We start from the raw sequence: 17,697 nt of genomic DNA, 5'->3' as shown, positions 1-17,697 counted from the left end.
TAGCAGTGAGACCTGTTTTTTTTAACATATTGTGGAAGTGACAATAAACACAAACTGGATCTTTAAACTTTTTTTCTGTTCTGTTACAATTGCAAGACAATTATATTTGTTTTAATACACTGCACTCTGTAAGTTGAAGAACTAGGTAGTAGACTAGTATAGTTAGTATTAATAGTAGTAGTATTGTGTTTGTATATCAACTTATTATTATATAAATTTAGGCATTTGACAATTAAATGTTAACAATTCTTATCAACGTCGGAGACTTGTTTGTAACATGAATGCACCACATTGTAGCCAAACTATAACCGTGTCAGGTCCGGGTTGGTGAGAACATAAATTAAAGGTTAATTGGTCGGTATGTTGTCACCGCGGTTGTCACTGACGTCGAGGAGCACGCTATCGCCCTCGCGATAAGTATTTTGCACACGATGCGTGACGTTTCATCCACTTGAAGACGGAGAGGTGGCCCCCGGAGCCCGGTGTGTGAAGAGGTTTGTGCCCTAAAAACACAACAGTTACACATTTTCCCTCTGTGCCAACCAGAGTTAAAAAAAACAGCCGTGGGAAAATCCTCGGCGTGTGTGACAGACTGACCGCTGCGGTGCCCACACACGAAAAGTAGCTTGATGAGTATCCAAAGTAGTGGAAGTTTGGAGGGGACGCCATCTTTGGTCCCAGCTCTCCACGTCCCCAACACGGACTGTGCTTTCAGCAGCAAACCCCGGCAGTGGTGAAGGCCTAGGAAGGTATATTTAAACGTTTTAAGGCGCATATGTCTTCTCTACGTGCTCGTTTGGGTGATTTTGTGCAAAACGAAGGGAAATCGTAGTAAAATGACCGAGCAAATGTTGCTAGCTAACGTTACAGTAACGCGTCAGCTCCAAAGTCCATTGAGGCTTTTTTTGGCTAGCTAGTAGCACTGAAGACACTGGCTCGTCTTTCTTTGCTCAGGCCAGTGCACTAACCTTAAGACAAATAACAATGGCGATAAACCTTTGCGGGAGTAGAAGTGTTGCCGCTGTAGTCGGTGCATCCTCCATTTAACACGCTGCCGCTACAGGAGCAAACACTAGGCAGCTTAACGAGACAAGTAATAATGAACCAGCAAATGAAAGTGAAGAAATCAAGCAGTTTCTTGGGTTGGATATGTTCTTGAATTGCAGCAAGCAATATCACAAGTATGCACGGCATCGACCGCAATCCTTTGTGTGTTTACCTGCCTACAGTGTTCACAATGTTTGCATGTGTAACGCGTTGTTTGTTAACGGTGCAGACAGCATGTATGTGTCCATGCACTTTAAGGTGTCCATTCGTTACAGATGCTAATGCACTGGTATCCTTGTGTGACCTTAGCTATTTACTCGAAGCAAGGAAGCGTTTGTGTAGATGCACCACTAAACTGAAGGGACAGTCACGGGGTTACAAGCTGTTGTGGCTGCATACTAACCAACACGCAATCAAATAACTCTGTGTAGTTGTCACTTGATGTTAACCACGGTTCCCTGCAGCGCCCAGTAGTTTTTTACTGGATATTGTAGAGTACGTGGGACTTTACTAGAAATCATGGACACTGAGGGGGCTTCTCCCTTTCTCTGTATTGTCACACACTGGTTGACATTAATGAGTGATGGCTTCCTGCATCAGTTTGACACTTGTAAATATTGACAAAGTGCAACGTGTGCCCGTGCAGTTTTAAGCTCAAGTTGGGAATGAATGAACTCGGGTGGAAGTAGTCTGCAAAGCTCATGCCTTATATAATTTTTTTTAAGGCTTTCCAAGTGTGTGTGTGTGTGTGTGTGTGTGTGTGCCACAAACAGGTGGTCACTGTGCTGAGCAGCATGGAGTTAAAATGACATTCACAGCAAGAGCCTGTAAGGGTTCAACCACTGACTCCTGCAGGGGCTCAAATATAGATAAAGCACCGAGGCCTTCCAGTCTGAAACAAAAGGAAATCCTCGAGAAAGACCATACAGCTCATGTGTATTCATGACGTAAAACATAAATACTCTGGGTTGAGTGAGAGGTATGGCTATGGGTCCATCTCTGCAAGACTGTACTGTAATTCTGCAATAAGTAGGTTTGAAAAAAAAAAAAAAACTACACCTCCTCTGTCTGCGGTTTTGATATAATCCTATTTTAGAAGTGAAATTGGGTTGCTTAACGCCTACAACAACTGCCTCGAGTGGATGGTGAAGCCTTTAAGTTAAAACTGTCATTAAAAGTAGTGAACATACCAGCAATTTATTCTTTGAGTGGCTTATAATTGCTAGACAATCTTGAGTGTACATACATTCCTTTGCCAAAAATATTAGGTACATTGGTTATAAAACAAAATGCTAAATATATCTTCGTGACTGTTTAATGTTTATTTCGGACATTTTTAATGATGTAGTTTGTGGTGCTGAGACTCTTAAAATGCATTTGTCGTCGCTAGTGTATCTAATAATAAACAACTCTGTAGAAAATAGTCTTCATGGAGTCAGTATAGTTACATTAGATTATCTTTCCTAAAAAAAAAAAAAAGTCTGAAAATGTAACTGAAAGTCACGGACATATTGTGGGAAATGTGACACGCACACTTTATTCTTAAGAAGAGGAAATGGTGTCTTGTTGTTACAACATTTGTAAGTTTACAAAATCATGACGTAGCTACGTCTGAGTTAAGTGGTTATGGTAAAGTACGGGCGATGATATCAAGGATGTAACGTTGTTATAAATGGTTACTACCATTTAGTTTTCGGTTGAAACTTTACATACGGTTCAAAGTTGAGCCGTAGTTTTCTTCTCTCGATAGTCAAATGTCAGATAAGTACTGAGTGTCATTTACATTTCATTTCCTTGTGTGATGCTGGACTTGCTACTTTTTTGCATAAGATTCACAAAGTTTAATACACAATCATGACATTATGATGCTACATTTGTTAGGTTGTTAATAAAATAAATACACACTTTATTACTTACTTTTTATATAAATATATTTTAGCAGCTGTTTTTTTTTTTTGGATGATGCAGATTCATTCATTTATTTAGTGATATTTCAGGTTATGCTCTTTCTTTAACACCTACTTAATCACCTTTCTTGTGCTCATGTAAAAAAATGGTTGTGTGTCAGTAAATATTATTATAAATATTAGATGAGTCTGCTGTATTTTGCCTGTTTTAACCCATTTTGAGCTCCAAAATGAGTGTTTGTGTAAATGCATTACAAAGCAGAACTTACTGACAGTCAGCGTTTTTTTTAAGAGGATATTATCAGTTTCTTTCAGTTTAGCTGTTTGTGCTAAATCTGTTTTTTGTACCTGCTGCTGGACAGTACAAACACTGGACCTAAACTAAGTCCAGATTTGGTTGAGTTCAAAGCTGATTCAAGTCTGTTTACATATGAAAATCTGTGGCTGTGCGGGTTTTATAATTTGTATTTTCTAACTCTGATGTACATAAATGAAAGCTACCACATCATGATTACAGCCATTGTTTGCCCCATTTTGAGGAGGGTTATGTCTTTGTTTCATTCTGTGCTGGGTCCCTGTTGCACAGCCGAAATGTGTCGATGCCCCTTTTCCCTCACGATTAGCAGGAGTCACATTTATCTTGGGAGCATTAGATGGTTTTGTAACAGTCCTTCCTCAGTCGGCAAGAGACGTTTTTCACTCAGTGCCTTTCTACTAGTATGCTACACTTCGTTTTTAGGCTACACACACAGGCAGCTGTCATGTCTTTGTTTAGTGCACATTAGTAATGTTTGCAGGCTTTATTCTGAGATGCTGTGATTTTAAATACATGTTGGTAGGAGTTTCTTAATTGGTGATGTTATCCTTCTCTTAAATGGATTTGGTAAATCCCTGCCTACCTTCTGTAAGCTAAATGTCGATAGCCCGTTGTGGACTCAAAATGGTTGTCTCATTAATGCGTAGGTTTAGCAGACACCTCTGCAGCAACCCTAAAGCCCATGGAGCTCCGGTATCATTCCCTAAGGAGCACAGTATTCAGCATCACCAGGCAGTTGAAGCACTGCTCTCATGATAATAATGCTTGTGGTGCTGTAATGCTCCTGAGCTCTGCGTCTCTGTTATTGGTGATACTCAATAGGAGTATTGAGCTTTGCTCGTAGATTTGATAGTACCACAGGGAAACGTAATGAAAAGCTGCACATCCCATCAGTGCTAAATGAATATATAGTGTCTTGACAGCGCCACTAACGAATGGATATGCGTTTGATCTTGGTTTATGTTCTGGTCCAGACTAAAACGCTGTCATGTGTCTGGATTCAAGTCATCATAACTCTGCTGTTAAGCTCGGAGCCGCTGTGTCATCTGCTCTTGAGTGAGCATTCGGAGGCTTCACATAAACCGATCCCTGAATAACTGAGACCCTCTGTGAATTGTCGCTAATCCTCCCAGGCACCATGGAGGAGCTGCACAGCCTGGACCCCCGGAGACAGGAGCTGCTCGAGGCGCGTTTTATGGGCGGGGTCAGCGGCAGCACAGGGGGCAGCACTGGCAGCACGAGCGGGGGAACCAAAGTGAGTCGATGCTTAGCACACACAATTAGTCAGTGTTTTAAGGAATAATCAGAGAAAGTACTTGTAATTAGTTTTAATGTCTGTTTGAAGATTTGTGTGAAATTTTGTTTTGTTTTGTTTTTTTTTAGGGATTGACCAATAATGAATGTTCAAATCACAGTTTTGGAAGTCTGGGATCCTCAAGCGATAAGGAGTCTGAGGTACACGTCCTGATACTCTGTCCTATTTCGAAGTGTCTTCAAGGAGGATTTAGTGTTTAGCATTTGTTTTCTATTCAATATATGGCAATAGCTCCGATTAAATGATCTGGTTTAAATCTTAATAGGTGTATGTCTAAAAAAAAAAAAAAGCTTATTCTAAATGGTTATATAATAGGGGTGTGGGAAAAATAGCAATATGGCGATATATCGCTTTTTCTTCCGATGCAATATTGATTTTGAATGTCTTAATATTGATTTTTAAAAGAAAAAGTCATGTTTTGGGCCCATCGAGAACAACTTCCACACCTCCACCAGTGGATCATTTGGATTAATATTGTTTTTTGACTCAATTTGTCCAGTGAATTATCACCGTCTTCTAATGTACATATGTACAACTTACTGCATTCTCATATTTATCAGTGAACTCTGTAGAATATTTCAAGGTTCTGATTTAATCTCACTGTCTTGATAGTCGATCTGTTCATCACCGCCGTGTCTCGTCTTTCATGGTTTTGGTCTAAAATCTTTTTCTTTTCTCATTCAATAGGGGTCAGACGTGAAAAGAGGCAGTTCTCCTGCTTATTCGGTGGGTATATGCTCTGAAAACGAGCGGTTATGCGATGATTGAATGGATGGCTTGGGTTTTTGACTGTGGCTAACATAGTTGAAGCCTGCAGTTTGTGGGTTGTGGGTTAACTCATGATGAAAAAAAAAAAAAACAAGAGTGTCTTGTTGCAGCATAAACATGTGATGTAAAAGTAATTACAACCTAGATTTAATAATTAGTAAGAATATACCTTTATTATGTTAATCTGGTGATGCCAACATACGTCTGAAGTGTATCTGCAAGTCTTTGCTCGGATGAAGGTTTTATTGTGTAGTAATGGTGTTGTACACGTTTTTTCAGACCCCTGAAAAGAAACAGTCTGAAACTACCAGAGGTAGAAAACGGAAACCTGAGATCCAGTCAGAGAGCAGCCAAGGTTAGTGTCTTTTTATATATATATATATATAAATATATATATATACACAGTTTCAACTATGACTTTATGAAATATTTTGATGAATCACAACACTCTTTTCTCTTCACAGGAAAATCAATTGTGCGAGGACCCAAAATAAGTGATTATTTTGATGTAAGTTAACAGCTTCGCGTCAGCAGTTTTATACATTTAAAAATTCTGAGTAAATAAAATGTCCCTTTCTGTAAACGCCTGATGCATTATCCAGCCTAACAAGGTGAAATCAGTAGGCAGGTCTACGTTTACCAGATGTTTGGAAGTAATGCGGCTTGTTTTGTCTTTTTCTCGTAGTTCCAGGGAGGAAATGGCTCCAGTCCTGTGAGAGGTCTCCCCCAAATGATTCGTTCGCCTCAGAACTCACATTCCCACTCTGCTCAGGGCACTGCTGTGAGTCGCGCCGTAACTTTTCACCTGTGTAGCTTCCTCCATTGTTGCTCTCTCTCTAAAGAAGTGACATGTTTTCTGTCGTAGGTTAGACAAAATAGCTCATCTCCTACTAGTCTGTCTTTCGGGGACCACATGACGCATCCAAAGCAACTAGCAGTCAAGTTTGTTCAGGTAACGGTGGTGAATAGTTTAAAAACCCAAATACTTCTTATAATTGCTCTTAAAATATTTGTGACCCTTGAGAATGTTTGTTTCGACTCCAGACTGAACTCACGGTGTTGAAGTTGGCTGCCCTTGAAAGCACCAAGAATCTAGACCTTGAGAAGAAGGAAGGGAGAATAGACGACTTGCTACGGGTAAGAAAACATCTGTTTACGTCCTTGCAGAGAGGCCCGTCCGGTCTGGGTTTTTCTTTAGTGCAAAATAAAGCACCAATGTTTGACATGGTTTATCAATATTATAAATGACTTTCTTTTCTGTGGTATTTTCCTGCTTCGTAGGCAAACTGTGATCTCAGGAGACAGATAGACGAACAACAAAAATTACTTGAAAAGTACAAGGAACGCTTGAATAAATGCATCACCATGAGCAAGAAGTTGCTCATAGAAAAGGTAAAGCCACTGTTTTCTGCAGTGTATTATTAACATCTAGTCTCTGCGAGCAGACAGTCAAAGCTTTGTTTTGTGCCGTTGTTCAGAGCACCCAGGAGAAGCAGGCCTGCCGGGAGAAGAGCATGCAGGACAGACTACGTCTAGGTCATTTCACTACCGTGAGACATGGAGCCTCCTTCACGGAGCAGTGGACGGATGGCTACGCTTTCCAAAATCTTGTCAAGTAAGAATTCATTTGAATCGTGTTTTTTTTTTTTTTTTTTTTATCTATTTTTTTTTTTTTAAATGCCTTTTAATTCTTCTTAAATTGTATTTTGCCAAATAGAGCCACACAATTAAACATGTGTACACATTCACAAATTGTGGCTGTAATATCCCTCACATTTTCTTTTGGAAATCCTACTTTTTTTGAGATGAAACCTAAATCAAAAAAAAAAAAAAAATACATGACCTGTAACAAATTCTACTTGGAATAATAGAAGGATGTTTGAGTGCATATAAACATACTGACGCTACACAGAGTCACGCAGGAAAACCCAATGACAGGCTGCAGAGTCTCACGCCCTGAGATTGGCTTTGTTGTTGCCGATTATTTTTAACACAAATCCCATGTCTATCAACAGACAACAAGAGTGGATAAACCAACAGAGAGAGGACATCGAGAGGCAGAGAAAACAACTAGCCAAGAGGAAACCTCCAGCTTCCAACTCCCAAGCACCAACCACAAACTCTGAGCCAAAGCAACGGAAAACCAAGGCAGTGAACGGAGCAGAGAGCGACCCCTTTCTAAAACCCAGCCTACCTCAACTGTAAGTCAGCGCCGCTGTGAATGTCGTACTGTTTTCTCCCCTCAGGCCGTGACACTGTGTAGAAAATTCAGTTTCTTTTGACCAGTTGTAAAGCAAATTTTTTAACAGCCTGCAGATACCGATAAAGATGTAAACTGTTAATTTAAGCAGTTTTCAGACTTTATTTGTCCCAGAAGGGAAACGTTTTTCCATTTGACTGAACATCGTGTTGAATATATTCAACACGACAGAAAATTGGACAAGACGAGAATGAGCTCAGATCAACATCGACTTATGACATCAGACACAGAGGAGAAAAAAGAAAAAGAAACAGTCATCGGGGTCTATTGTTTAGTTTGGCGATGCCAGTAGGTATTAAACTCTTTCCTAAACGCGCCCGTCGATATTTAAAAGTCCAGTGTCTCCAACCTGATGGTTGTAGGACGAGGTGTTGGTTGAGTGGGTGTGTGCTGTCCTCTTCTATTGAGACTCTATGGATTTGTTGTTCATTTCTGTGAGGGTGGGTGTGAGAAAACCGATGATTTTTTCATTTATTTATTTCTTTTCTTTCTTTCTTTTGGAAAGGCTCACCCTAGCAGAGTACCATGAACAGGAAGAGATCTTCAAATTGCGACTTGGACATCTCAAGAAGGTTTGTCAGAAATTATTTAAAAGAACATTTTATCCGGTGGGGGAGTTTGTTAAAAAATAAATATAAATATTTAATTAAATGTAGCACAATCTTGGAAATAAACGAAGGTATTCGTCCCGTTTAGTTAGTGAAACCAGTGTTCCCATTTTATGAATCATCCAAAGAACGAGAGTGGCTCGTAGTTTGTGGATTTATTCATTGTTTTCTTGAAGAACAAGCATCACAGGAAGCCCCCGACAGACTCTGTGCCAACTCAGCCATTAATATTTAAGTCAGAGCCAGTCATTTGTGTGCAAGTGGGCTTTGATGAACTCTTCTCCTCATAGTCTGTACTCTGAAGTTCCTTCAATGTGTTTGTGTACTTGAATCATTTATAGGAAGAAGCTGAGATCCAGGCAGAGCTGGAGCGTCTGGAGAGAGTGCGCAACCTTCACATTCGAGAGCTGAAGAGAATAAATAATGAAGACAGTTCTCAGTGAGTCTAAATCAATTTCTCTGACGGATACTGCGTTGACATTGAAACATGATGTATCCTCATCCCTAGTAGTAATTTTAAGTCACGCTGCCTTTTGCCAAACTGGTCACGTGCCGACTAACACACAGGTGTAATTTCTTTTTTCTTTTTTTTCTTTTTTTTTTTTTTTTCTTTCCCTGCACTCTTTTATATATTTTTATATATTTTCCCTCTGAAGATTTAAAGATCACCCAACGCTGAACGAGCGATATCTGCTCCTGCATCTTCTGGGGAGAGGGGGCTTTAGTGAAGTTTACAAGGTACGTCTTTAAGTGTTGATCGTAATCTACGACACCAAAATTCCACTCAGCAGGCGGCGCTGCCGTGCAAGTGTAACTTTTTACTGTATGTGTTGCGCAGGCTTTTGATTTGATTGAACAACGATATGCTGCTGTGAAAATCCATCAACTTAACAAGAACTGGAGAGAGGAGAAAAAGGAGAACTATCACAAGTACGTCGGTTCATTTTGGATGTTAAACGTGCTTAGAAATCAAATTTAATTGATGGTTATGAGGAGAAACCAACACCTTCCTCATTTAGTGGCTAATCGTTGTGTAAATGCTTCCTTTCCTCAGGCACGCGTGTCGAGAATACAGAATACACAAGGAGCTGGACCATCCCCGGATTGTGAAACTATACGACTACTTCTCACTGGACACAGACACGTTAGTCACATGATGCATTCATGGTTTCCATCGGACGTGGGCTGTAGTTCTTAACAAGTCTTTCATGCGTTTAACAGGTTTTGCACCGTTATGGAGTACTGCGATGGCAATGACTTGGATTTCTACTTGAAGCAGCATAAGCTAATGTCTGAGAAGGAGGCTCGCTCCATAGTCATGCAGATTGTGAATGCACTAAAATACCTGAATGAAATCAAACCACCCATCATCCATTATGACCTTAAACCAGGTAAGTGTTTTCCTTCCTTTTTGTTCTCCTTAACAGACAGTGTCTCTTGTGGTTTGTGCTGACTCGGTGTGCTCTGACTTCAAGGTAATATCTTGTTGGTGGACGGCACTGCTTGTGGGGAAATAAAAATCACTGACTTTGGTCTGTCCAAAATCATGGATGACGACAACTACGGCGTAGACGGGATGGATCTGACGTCACAGGGGGCAGGAACCTACTGGTGAGAAAAACGCTCAAAATATACAGACATTTACAGCAGTAAAGGAAGGATTCAGATCATTTAGTTTACAGTATAAGCAAAAATCCTGCATATTTTCTTTTGTTTAAGTCAAAGTGTTGGACGTAGATGTTCAGGTACAGGCTAATTTTGATTAATTTGTGTAGTTTGGGGTAGTTTAGTGTAATATCTGATCTCTTTATTTATTTAACAGCTTATTACAGATATTATCTGAATATGCTACTAATCTTTTCTCTACTATGTTCAGGTACTTGCCTCCTGAGTGTTTTGTGGTCGGTAAAGAACCTCCAAAGATCTCCAATAAGGTGGACGTGTGGTCAGTGGGCGTCATCTTTTTCCAGTGTCTGTATGGAAGGAAGGTGAGCAGTCCAGTAGACTGTTTATAGAAAATATTCTTAAGTAATTTATGGCTTGTTATTAAGCATCATCTTCCTTTTCTTTTCTTTTCTTTTTTCAGCCATTTGGCCACAATCAGTCACAACAGGACATCCTTCAGGAGAACACCATACTCAAAGCTACCGACGTCCAGTTCCCTGTAAAGCCTGTTTCCAGTAATGAAGCAAAGGTAGTTTGCTTGTTTTCTTTAAACGTTATGTATTATCAAGGAAGTCTTTCACCAAACAGATTGATGTGTTGGTTTTAAGCACGGTTCCCTGTTTCCTCTTCAGGCCTTCATCAGGCGGTGCCTGGCGTACAGGAAGGAGGACCGGATCGACGTTCACCAGCTGGGAAGCAACCCCTACCTTCTCCCTCACATGCGGAGGTCAAGCTCCTCTGGAAATCTGCAGATGAGTGCTGCTGGTTCAGGACCAACCTCCTCCAGCATCATCTCGTATTAACAGCCTCGGACTGTGACGGAAAAATCAAAGAGAGCTCCTCAGAGGCTCGTGCTCCTGAGAGGAGGAACGGTCGGCGACAGAAGGAGCGAGACGCGAGTGCGGGGAGGTCTGTCCTGACCTGTGCCAGGCTTCTACTTGTTTACCGGGGCTTGGTCAACGAAGGGACAGTGAAGGGATGTTTTTAAAAGGACACGGGCGAATGGATCTTTTTGAGGGTCCGACATAAGCACTGAAATTGACTACGTACCTTGAAGAAAATGTGACTGGACTGTTGAGACGTTGCAGACAGATAAAGCCTTAAAGGGCCGAAGGGAGACTTGGCAGCCTGCCGTTTAGATTAAATAACATGGTCCTGCCAGCGTGCAAATGATTCAGCTGCTAGAAGTTAATTTACTGTGAGGAGGGGGACGGTCATCGTTAGTTAGAAACACAAAGATTTCACTATTGATTTGGATAAATGTTTTCGTTTTCCACAAACGTTAGGCTTTGAGTTACTTAGCCATGAGAATGTAATGTGTAGCATAAAAGTGACATCTAGTGTCATGTAGGTTGGGGCAGCGTACTTATTTTTAATGCACAAAGTAACCAAATGTAGAAAAACGACAATGTATAAAAACCCTATGCAGGAATATAATTAACAGATAAATTGGAAGCTGTATATGCTGTACAGGTGAATTTTGAAATTTTGAGCTGCAGCAGTAAATGTGTACAAAGTTAAAAATTCCCAGTGTAAAAATCAGTTTCCTGGAGTGGTTTAATTTTGCTGCTTTGTTGCTCTTACTTTTTCAAGGGCTGTATGTTCCACTTCAGGTACATATTGTACAGATCTGCCAAGAGTGAATAATAAATGCCAGGAAACTTTTTTTTTTTTTCCTCCCAGTGAGTGGTATTATCAATCGTGGCCTGATAAGGGTCTCTTCACACTTAAATTATATGGCGCAGTCTGCCTCCATTACCTGACATTACACTGGCACCCTCTGGTTTCCTCTGGTACTACGCTGTTACGGACCGTACCAACGACTCCTCCGTGCTTGACGGAGAAAGACCCACAGGCTGACGTAGAGAAAATACACAAGTTTATTTAAGGTAACGTGATCTCACTTTAGAAATGTACAAAACAAAAACAGTTTAATGAAGGCTACAACACTGCAGCATGCAAACCTGCTTTTCTGAAAGGAAGCTCCCCAGTGGTATAAATTACAGCTCCAACACCCCCTCTAGGTAGTTCAAACCCTTAAGACACAAAGAAACCCATTTTCCAGCATCTGACCAAATGTAACACCTATTACTATGACTAAGAAGTGAGCCAATATGAAGTAGTGCAGAGTGCATGTTTGGACTCTGCCGAAAGAGTTTTTTTTTTTTTTGACAAACCATTTTCACAAGAGCCTTGGCTCTGCTGCATTTGGAAGATCAGCAGTTCCAGCATCTCATGTGAGCTCGTCCGACAATCCTAACTGCGTGTGTAGAAGCTATTATTCAGCTGAATGGTGCAACGAATTGACTGGAGAGCAAGCTGCCATCCCTAAAAAGTGCTCTCTGCTAAGATGAGTCCACAGACATTGTGATGTTTATTGATCCAGGGGCGGTCGCTGACGGCGGGCTGGGGGCTTTAGTCAGTGAACTGTTCATTGGGATTGTGGAGAAGGGAGATGTGGTGTCCTGCGGGACGGCAGGCGTTGTGTTAGCAGCGAAAGGGGGGAAAACGTAGTTGGGCGGACTGATTACACCCGGGAGGTTGAGAGGTGGAAGACCTGCAAAGTACAAACCAAAATTAGTTTCTAACCACGCATGCTTAGATTTCTACAAGATTTTTATTTAGCTTGAAACAAAACAACAACATGGGCTTTGTTTTTTTTTTTTTTGGGCTAGTCTGTTTCTTGTCATGCGTTTGCTTGGCATGATCATTGCTCCTACCAGCCCTGGCAGTTCACTGAGAGTGATAGGAGAATAAAGTCTCAACCTGTTTCAGTGCAGAAGTGTAATCTAAAATGAATTTAAAGGCATTGTCTCTAATAAAAAATAAAAGCAAACGGGACGTTTACATTAAAAAGGCTACGTCTGGAAGATTCCATTAAAGGTCCCTATGCGTTGTAGAACTAGACAAAGACCATGTGCTCCTATAAAACATACTAGTACACATCCACAAACGGTTGATTTACGCTGCTGGAAAGTGACAAAAGTGTCAGAAATTAAGAGACAAATTCTATGTGTCGTAACAGCCCACTTCTATGAATGGATGCATTAAAAAAAAAAAGGTTGTGGGACTGGAAAAGTACATGGATGACATCAGCTGACGACATGCCTCTTCTCTCTTATTTATATTTACACCATACAGTAGCAGTACATACTGTATGGTGTAAATACTGTAGATACTGTATTTCCACTGGAGGAGTACTGGATTCATTCTCCTTTCATTTACACTGAAAGGACATTATGAAAGGGACCAGAAAGAGGAGAAGTCATTATTACAGTCAACTCTTGTTTCAGTTTAGTGGACTCAGCTTAAAAACTGTTGTCTGAATAACAAGAAGTCACTAAATGTATATTAGTTTCTACAAGCACGAGGTTTAACTGTCGCCAAAACCTACAAGAACTCCAAAAGCTGCAGCATGTTTGTCTCAATACTTTTCTGCTTATCGAGCCTCTTTAACACTAAAAGTGTCCCTTCGGATTTTTTATTTTTTTTTTGTGATAACTTCGTGGTAGTTATGCTTTTCGCCATCATATTTGGCAAAGTTCAAAATTCAAATCCCACAATGCTCCATTTTTACAATGTATCACCTAAATTGTTACCAATAAGGGACAAAAATGTCCTAAAAATGGCATATGTTAGTATTTTTCTACTTTTTTTTTTACATAAATCTTTTAATTCACTTCAGTATTAACATCACAAATATTTGAATTTGAACTGATTAATTACTGACTTTTCACCCTTTATATGGAGTAAACAATTTTAAAATGAGGTGTGAGAGTTTAATTTAATCAGCTGAACTGTACCTTCCGGTAATTATATCAAATATTTCCATTTGCCCGCTGTCAATTTCATGGTGCAACTGGATACGTATTTCTAGTAGCTCTGGACAAAAACAGAGCTTAGGGAACAGGATAAAAATGTGTTCATCCTTAGTTTTCACATGATAGGAACAACCAAGAAAATAAAACGATACCTGGATGCTGTAATCCAACTCCAGGAGGTAAGACGTGACGAACATCTGGCAAGGTGACGTTTCGGTTTGGTAAATTAGGAAAGGGGGGAAGACCTCCGGATAGGGGCATCAGGCCTGCGCAACGAGAATAAAGGCGTCGTTAGCGGATTTCTCCCGACAGCGGCTACAAGCCCCAAATCAGTGTCACCAACCTGGTAGTGTTGGAGCCGGATGGACGAGTGGTGGAACACTATGTGAGGGGGTAACTTGGCTGGGCAGCGGGACAGTAGGAGCTCCTGTTAGTGTGACAAACAGACAATAATGAACAGATGTATTTAGAGCTCTCGTGGCCTGTCACTCCAGATGTGTTGAACAGCCACCTGTCTGTACACTGCTCAGGACAGCGGCCGGGTTGGAGCCGATCGACAGGCCAGCGAGAGGCTGCTCTAATCCAGTGGAAGCAGACGACGACACCGCCACTGGAACGGTTGGAACGACGGCAGAGAGATGGACCTGGTAAACATCAACAAGATCACGTCTACGTGAATGTTTTCCCTCTGGGTTTAATCATCTGAAATGAAACGCCGTGTCACCTCCGTGAAGCCGTCTTTAGGGGGAGGAGCCGGTTCTGCAGGAGCGTGTGCGGGGAAACTGATGTTGCTGCCTTCTGCGTATGGCAGGGTAGGTATCCTGTGCAGGTAGCCGTAGCCAATCCCACACCCTAGACTGAAGAGACAGAAGCACTGTAAATGGAAATCATCTAAATATTACACACTATGCAAAATGGCAAGTTTGAACTCTAACCAGGAAAAAAAAAAGATAGTGACTGTGGTGTGTTTTAGGGTAAATTTATAACTGGAGCATTGTGTTTTTATATGGTGCTCTATGTCTCAACGTCATAGAAACGGACGTTTGAGGGATCGGCGAGTGTAATACCTGCCCTCTCCTCCCCACTCGGAGTTCGGGGTGATGACCACCTCCCGGCAGTTGTCCGTGTCCGTGTTGTAGACGTAGAGCTTCAGCTCCTTCCCCTCGTGGGTTTCGACGACAGAGAACAGATCTTCGCTCTGTCCAGACACCACACGTTCACATCAGTTCAACACGTCTCTAGCTCTGTATCAACACCGCTGTCAATCTGCAAAAGCCGGTACCTCACTCATGACGGCGTCCGCTCCGATGATGTAGTCGGCGTGAGCCCTCAAACCGGCCTGGGCCGCGGGAGAGTTTGGCTCGACCTCCTGAAACCAAAGCATGTTTCGATTGTAGGAGTAACTCTGGAACGAAGCTCAAGTCAGACCCTCACACTCACCAAGACGTGCCAAACGTTTTCATTGGCTCCTTCGAAGCTGCAGAAGCGAATGCTGACCCCCAGGAGCCCCTGGCCCCCCCACATGGCACTGGGCGTGACGGTGGTCTCCCTCACCGACAGCGTCTTGCTGCTGTATAACAGCATCTTGATGGGCCTCTCCACGTTCAGCTTCAGCAGCTCCTTCAGCGTGTCATTGTCCCTGTTCTAAGAGAAGCTCACATGTCACGATACACGGGGCTAAAAGAAACCTGCACATTATTTTGATGCCTGCACGAGGAAACGCACCAGTCTAGTGTCGCAGACTGAGATGATAAAATCAAAGAATGGCTCCAGTCCTGCTCTCCGCCCGGGGGAATTCTCTTGCACCTACAAAATCGTAGCATCGTGAGACAGTCAAAAGGTTCAGGATTATTAAATATGAGGTGACACTTTTAAAGTGGCTACGAACTGTGGTTCCCAAACCCAGATCAGCAGGGGTCATGAGAACTTTATCTAATTCCCTATAGCTTTAGTTCTTTGGGCCTAAATTATTCTAATAAAACATTGTGAGAAGGGCTGAAATGTCTAGGGCTTAAGGAGCTACAAGTGTACGTGGCTTTGTATTCAGAGCTCACAAGTAAAACAGGTTGGGGGAAACTGGTCTTTAGGTACACAAGGAATTTGATGTTACCAGGATGTGTTACTCAGCAAATAACTCAAACGATTTCAGGTCTATGCAGTCAGCGAAATATTCTTCTTTCTTTTTATTCCAAATACACAGAGCAGTGTTATTTAAAACTTAAATCTACTTTCTAGGAAACGAGCCTGACTTGACCGTTTATCTGGATTTGCGGGGGCAGCTGTTTGATGTGTGTTTGCTCTTATTCAACAGTTAATCAGTTGCACTTGACCTGCAACCTAACATACAACCGGCTACCATTTACCGTGCAGGCACACTGTTTATATTAGTGCAGCAGCTAAGAACACTCACAGGTTGAACACGGGTGCAAACAGGGATGCAGTATTACCACTGCCTCAAACCAAGAACAAACTCAGGATTACTTTATCCTCCGCTTTAAACCACCTGTACGCAGAACTGCAGGAAACTCCACCACAAATAATTTACATGTCACCTAAATCGTGTCAATGGCCCACTGTATCTCAACTGACTGAAGCTGAGAGTGGAAACACTGAGTTTTAAGACGACAATGTAACCAAAGTGTTTGATGAGGCCAAACCCATTCAGACACTCTGGATCAGCGGCTGCCTGATTTCTCATTTATGACCACCTTCCTGATATTGTGTAGGTCTCCCTTGTGCCTCCAAAAGAGTTGGGACTCATCAGAGAATGGACATGGACCCACTGACTGTGTCCTGTGGTGTCTGGAAACACAGTGTCGTTAGTGGGGTCTTTGGGTCATATGGGTTGAGGGGAGGGCTCTCTGTGGATCATCCCACAGACACTTGATCAGTTTGGGATCTGGTGAATTTGGAGAACAGGATAGGACAGGAATACAACCGAAAGGAGGATTTCTTCTTCTTAAACAATCCCAACATACATTGAGACCGAAGGCACACAGCCCCACCTTCCTACCTTCCTACCTTCCTACCACTCCTGCTGACATCCATAGTGGACACACCGGTTCTTCTGGCACCACGTCGGTTACGTTTTTACGCAGACAAATCAGTTTGAAAACTAATTAACTACTATCTCACATGGACTGACCCATTTCACACACACAGGGGGGCACATGTTACAGATCGGGTTACAACACAAATTTTAACATTTAAAAGCGGATGCACCGGCTACAGATTGAGGGGCGTAGCAGCAGCAGCAGCAGCTTTGACTCCCAACACACGCTGTTGACACCCGACCACAATAAACTACACGTCACTGATCGCGAGCTCAGTCTTACGCGCACCTTTACACCTGATTCCCGATTGTTAAACGTTTACAGCAAAGTGCCCGTGCAAAAAGCACCGATTGTGTGGCTAAAAACAAAGCTAACGTTAGCAGGAGATGCTTCCTGGTGGAGTGGCTGTGTCCCGGCATGAAGGCTGCTCTTACCCGGAGGACATGGTAGCCTTCGGTTCCTCCGCCCGGTATCTCGACGCTCTCGGAGCCTCCCATGTCCCCCTGGATGTGTGTGAGTCGGGGTGGGATTGCTGTAGTAGTGGTGGTGGTGCTGGTGGTGGAGGTGTTGGTGGTGGCTGGCTGATAGTCGCCTCCTCTGCATCAGATCGTGTCGGGTGTTGCTGTGGTTCCTGGTTCTCGGGGCTTCCGGTCTCCTGCAGCTGTTTGATGATGCTCATCCAGTTGAATAAAACCCACCCAGAGGTAATGTGTCATCCTCAGAAAGCGTGCACAACCACTGGAGTTGCACTAATTTCAAGGTGTCCTCCCTGTGAGCCCTTATATTAATTATAGTTTAGATTAGTCATTACACATGTACAGGTACAGAGTAACGAAGTTTAGCATCTAACCAGAAATGCAATAAGCAGATGTGCATGTAGCATAAATAGTGTGGTATATAGGAGGTATTTTATGGCATATGGACAATACTTACAGAT

General features: G+C 42.1%; 2 protein-coding genes across 4 annotated transcripts; one reads left to right on the top strand and one right to left on the bottom strand.

Annotated features, from left to right (window-relative positions):
• The first annotated feature begins 296 nt into the window (after positions 1-296).
• Positions 297-11,552, top strand: tlk1a (tousled-like kinase 1a). 2 transcript variants are annotated; one of them, XM_047600944.1, is made up of 22 exons: positions 297-494; positions 4,404-4,525; positions 4,654-4,725; positions 5,273-5,311; positions 5,633-5,708; positions 5,818-5,861; positions 6,039-6,134; positions 6,219-6,305; positions 6,398-6,490; positions 6,635-6,745; positions 6,832-6,968; positions 7,369-7,554; positions 8,119-8,185; positions 8,563-8,660; positions 8,878-8,959; positions 9,060-9,151; positions 9,276-9,365; positions 9,443-9,612; positions 9,697-9,832; positions 10,098-10,209; positions 10,308-10,415; positions 10,519-11,552. In XM_047600944.1, exons 2-22 carry the CDS (start codon positions 4,409-4,411, stop codon positions 10,687-10,689), a joined length of 2,184 nt encoding a protein of 727 aa, XP_047456900.1. In that variant the 5' UTR covers positions 297-494; positions 4,404-4,408; the 3' UTR covers positions 10,690-11,552. The 2 variants fall into 2 exon arrangements, with proteins under 2 accessions (XP_047456900.1, XP_047456899.1); XM_047600943.1 differs by lacking the exon at positions 297-494 and adding an exon at positions 603-749.
• Positions 11,553-11,748: 196 nt separating this feature from the next.
• On the bottom strand, positions 11,749-17,476 carry LOC125017588 (Golgi reassembly-stacking protein 2-like). Of its 2 annotated transcripts, none has more exons than XM_047600945.1 (10): positions 17,195-17,476; positions 15,433-15,513; positions 15,148-15,346; positions 14,990-15,076; positions 14,775-14,905; positions 14,432-14,564; positions 14,219-14,351; positions 14,051-14,134; positions 13,860-13,973; positions 11,749-12,443 (listed from the first exon to the last, which is right to left on the bottom strand). In XM_047600945.1, the coding sequence occupies exons 1-10, from the start codon at positions 17,437-17,439 to the stop codon at positions 12,232-12,234; spliced, it is 1,419 nt and encodes a 472-aa protein (XP_047456901.1). In that variant the 5' UTR covers positions 17,440-17,476; the 3' UTR covers positions 11,749-12,231. The 2 variants fall into 2 exon arrangements, with proteins under 2 accessions (XP_047456901.1, XP_047456902.1); XM_047600946.1 differs by having other exon boundaries at positions 15,148-15,351; positions 17,195-17,403.
• Positions 17,477-17,697: the final 221 nt, after the last annotated feature.

This window comes from Mugil cephalus, chromosome 12, assembly GCF_022458985.1.
Source record: "Mugil cephalus isolate CIBA_MC_2020 chromosome 12, CIBA_Mcephalus_1.1, whole genome shotgun sequence".
Classification (NCBI taxonomy): Eukaryota; Metazoa; Chordata; class Actinopteri; order Mugiliformes; family Mugilidae; genus Mugil; species Mugil cephalus.
Note: the sequence above shows the minus strand (reverse complement) of the source record. Positions and strands in the feature narration are given on the sequence as shown.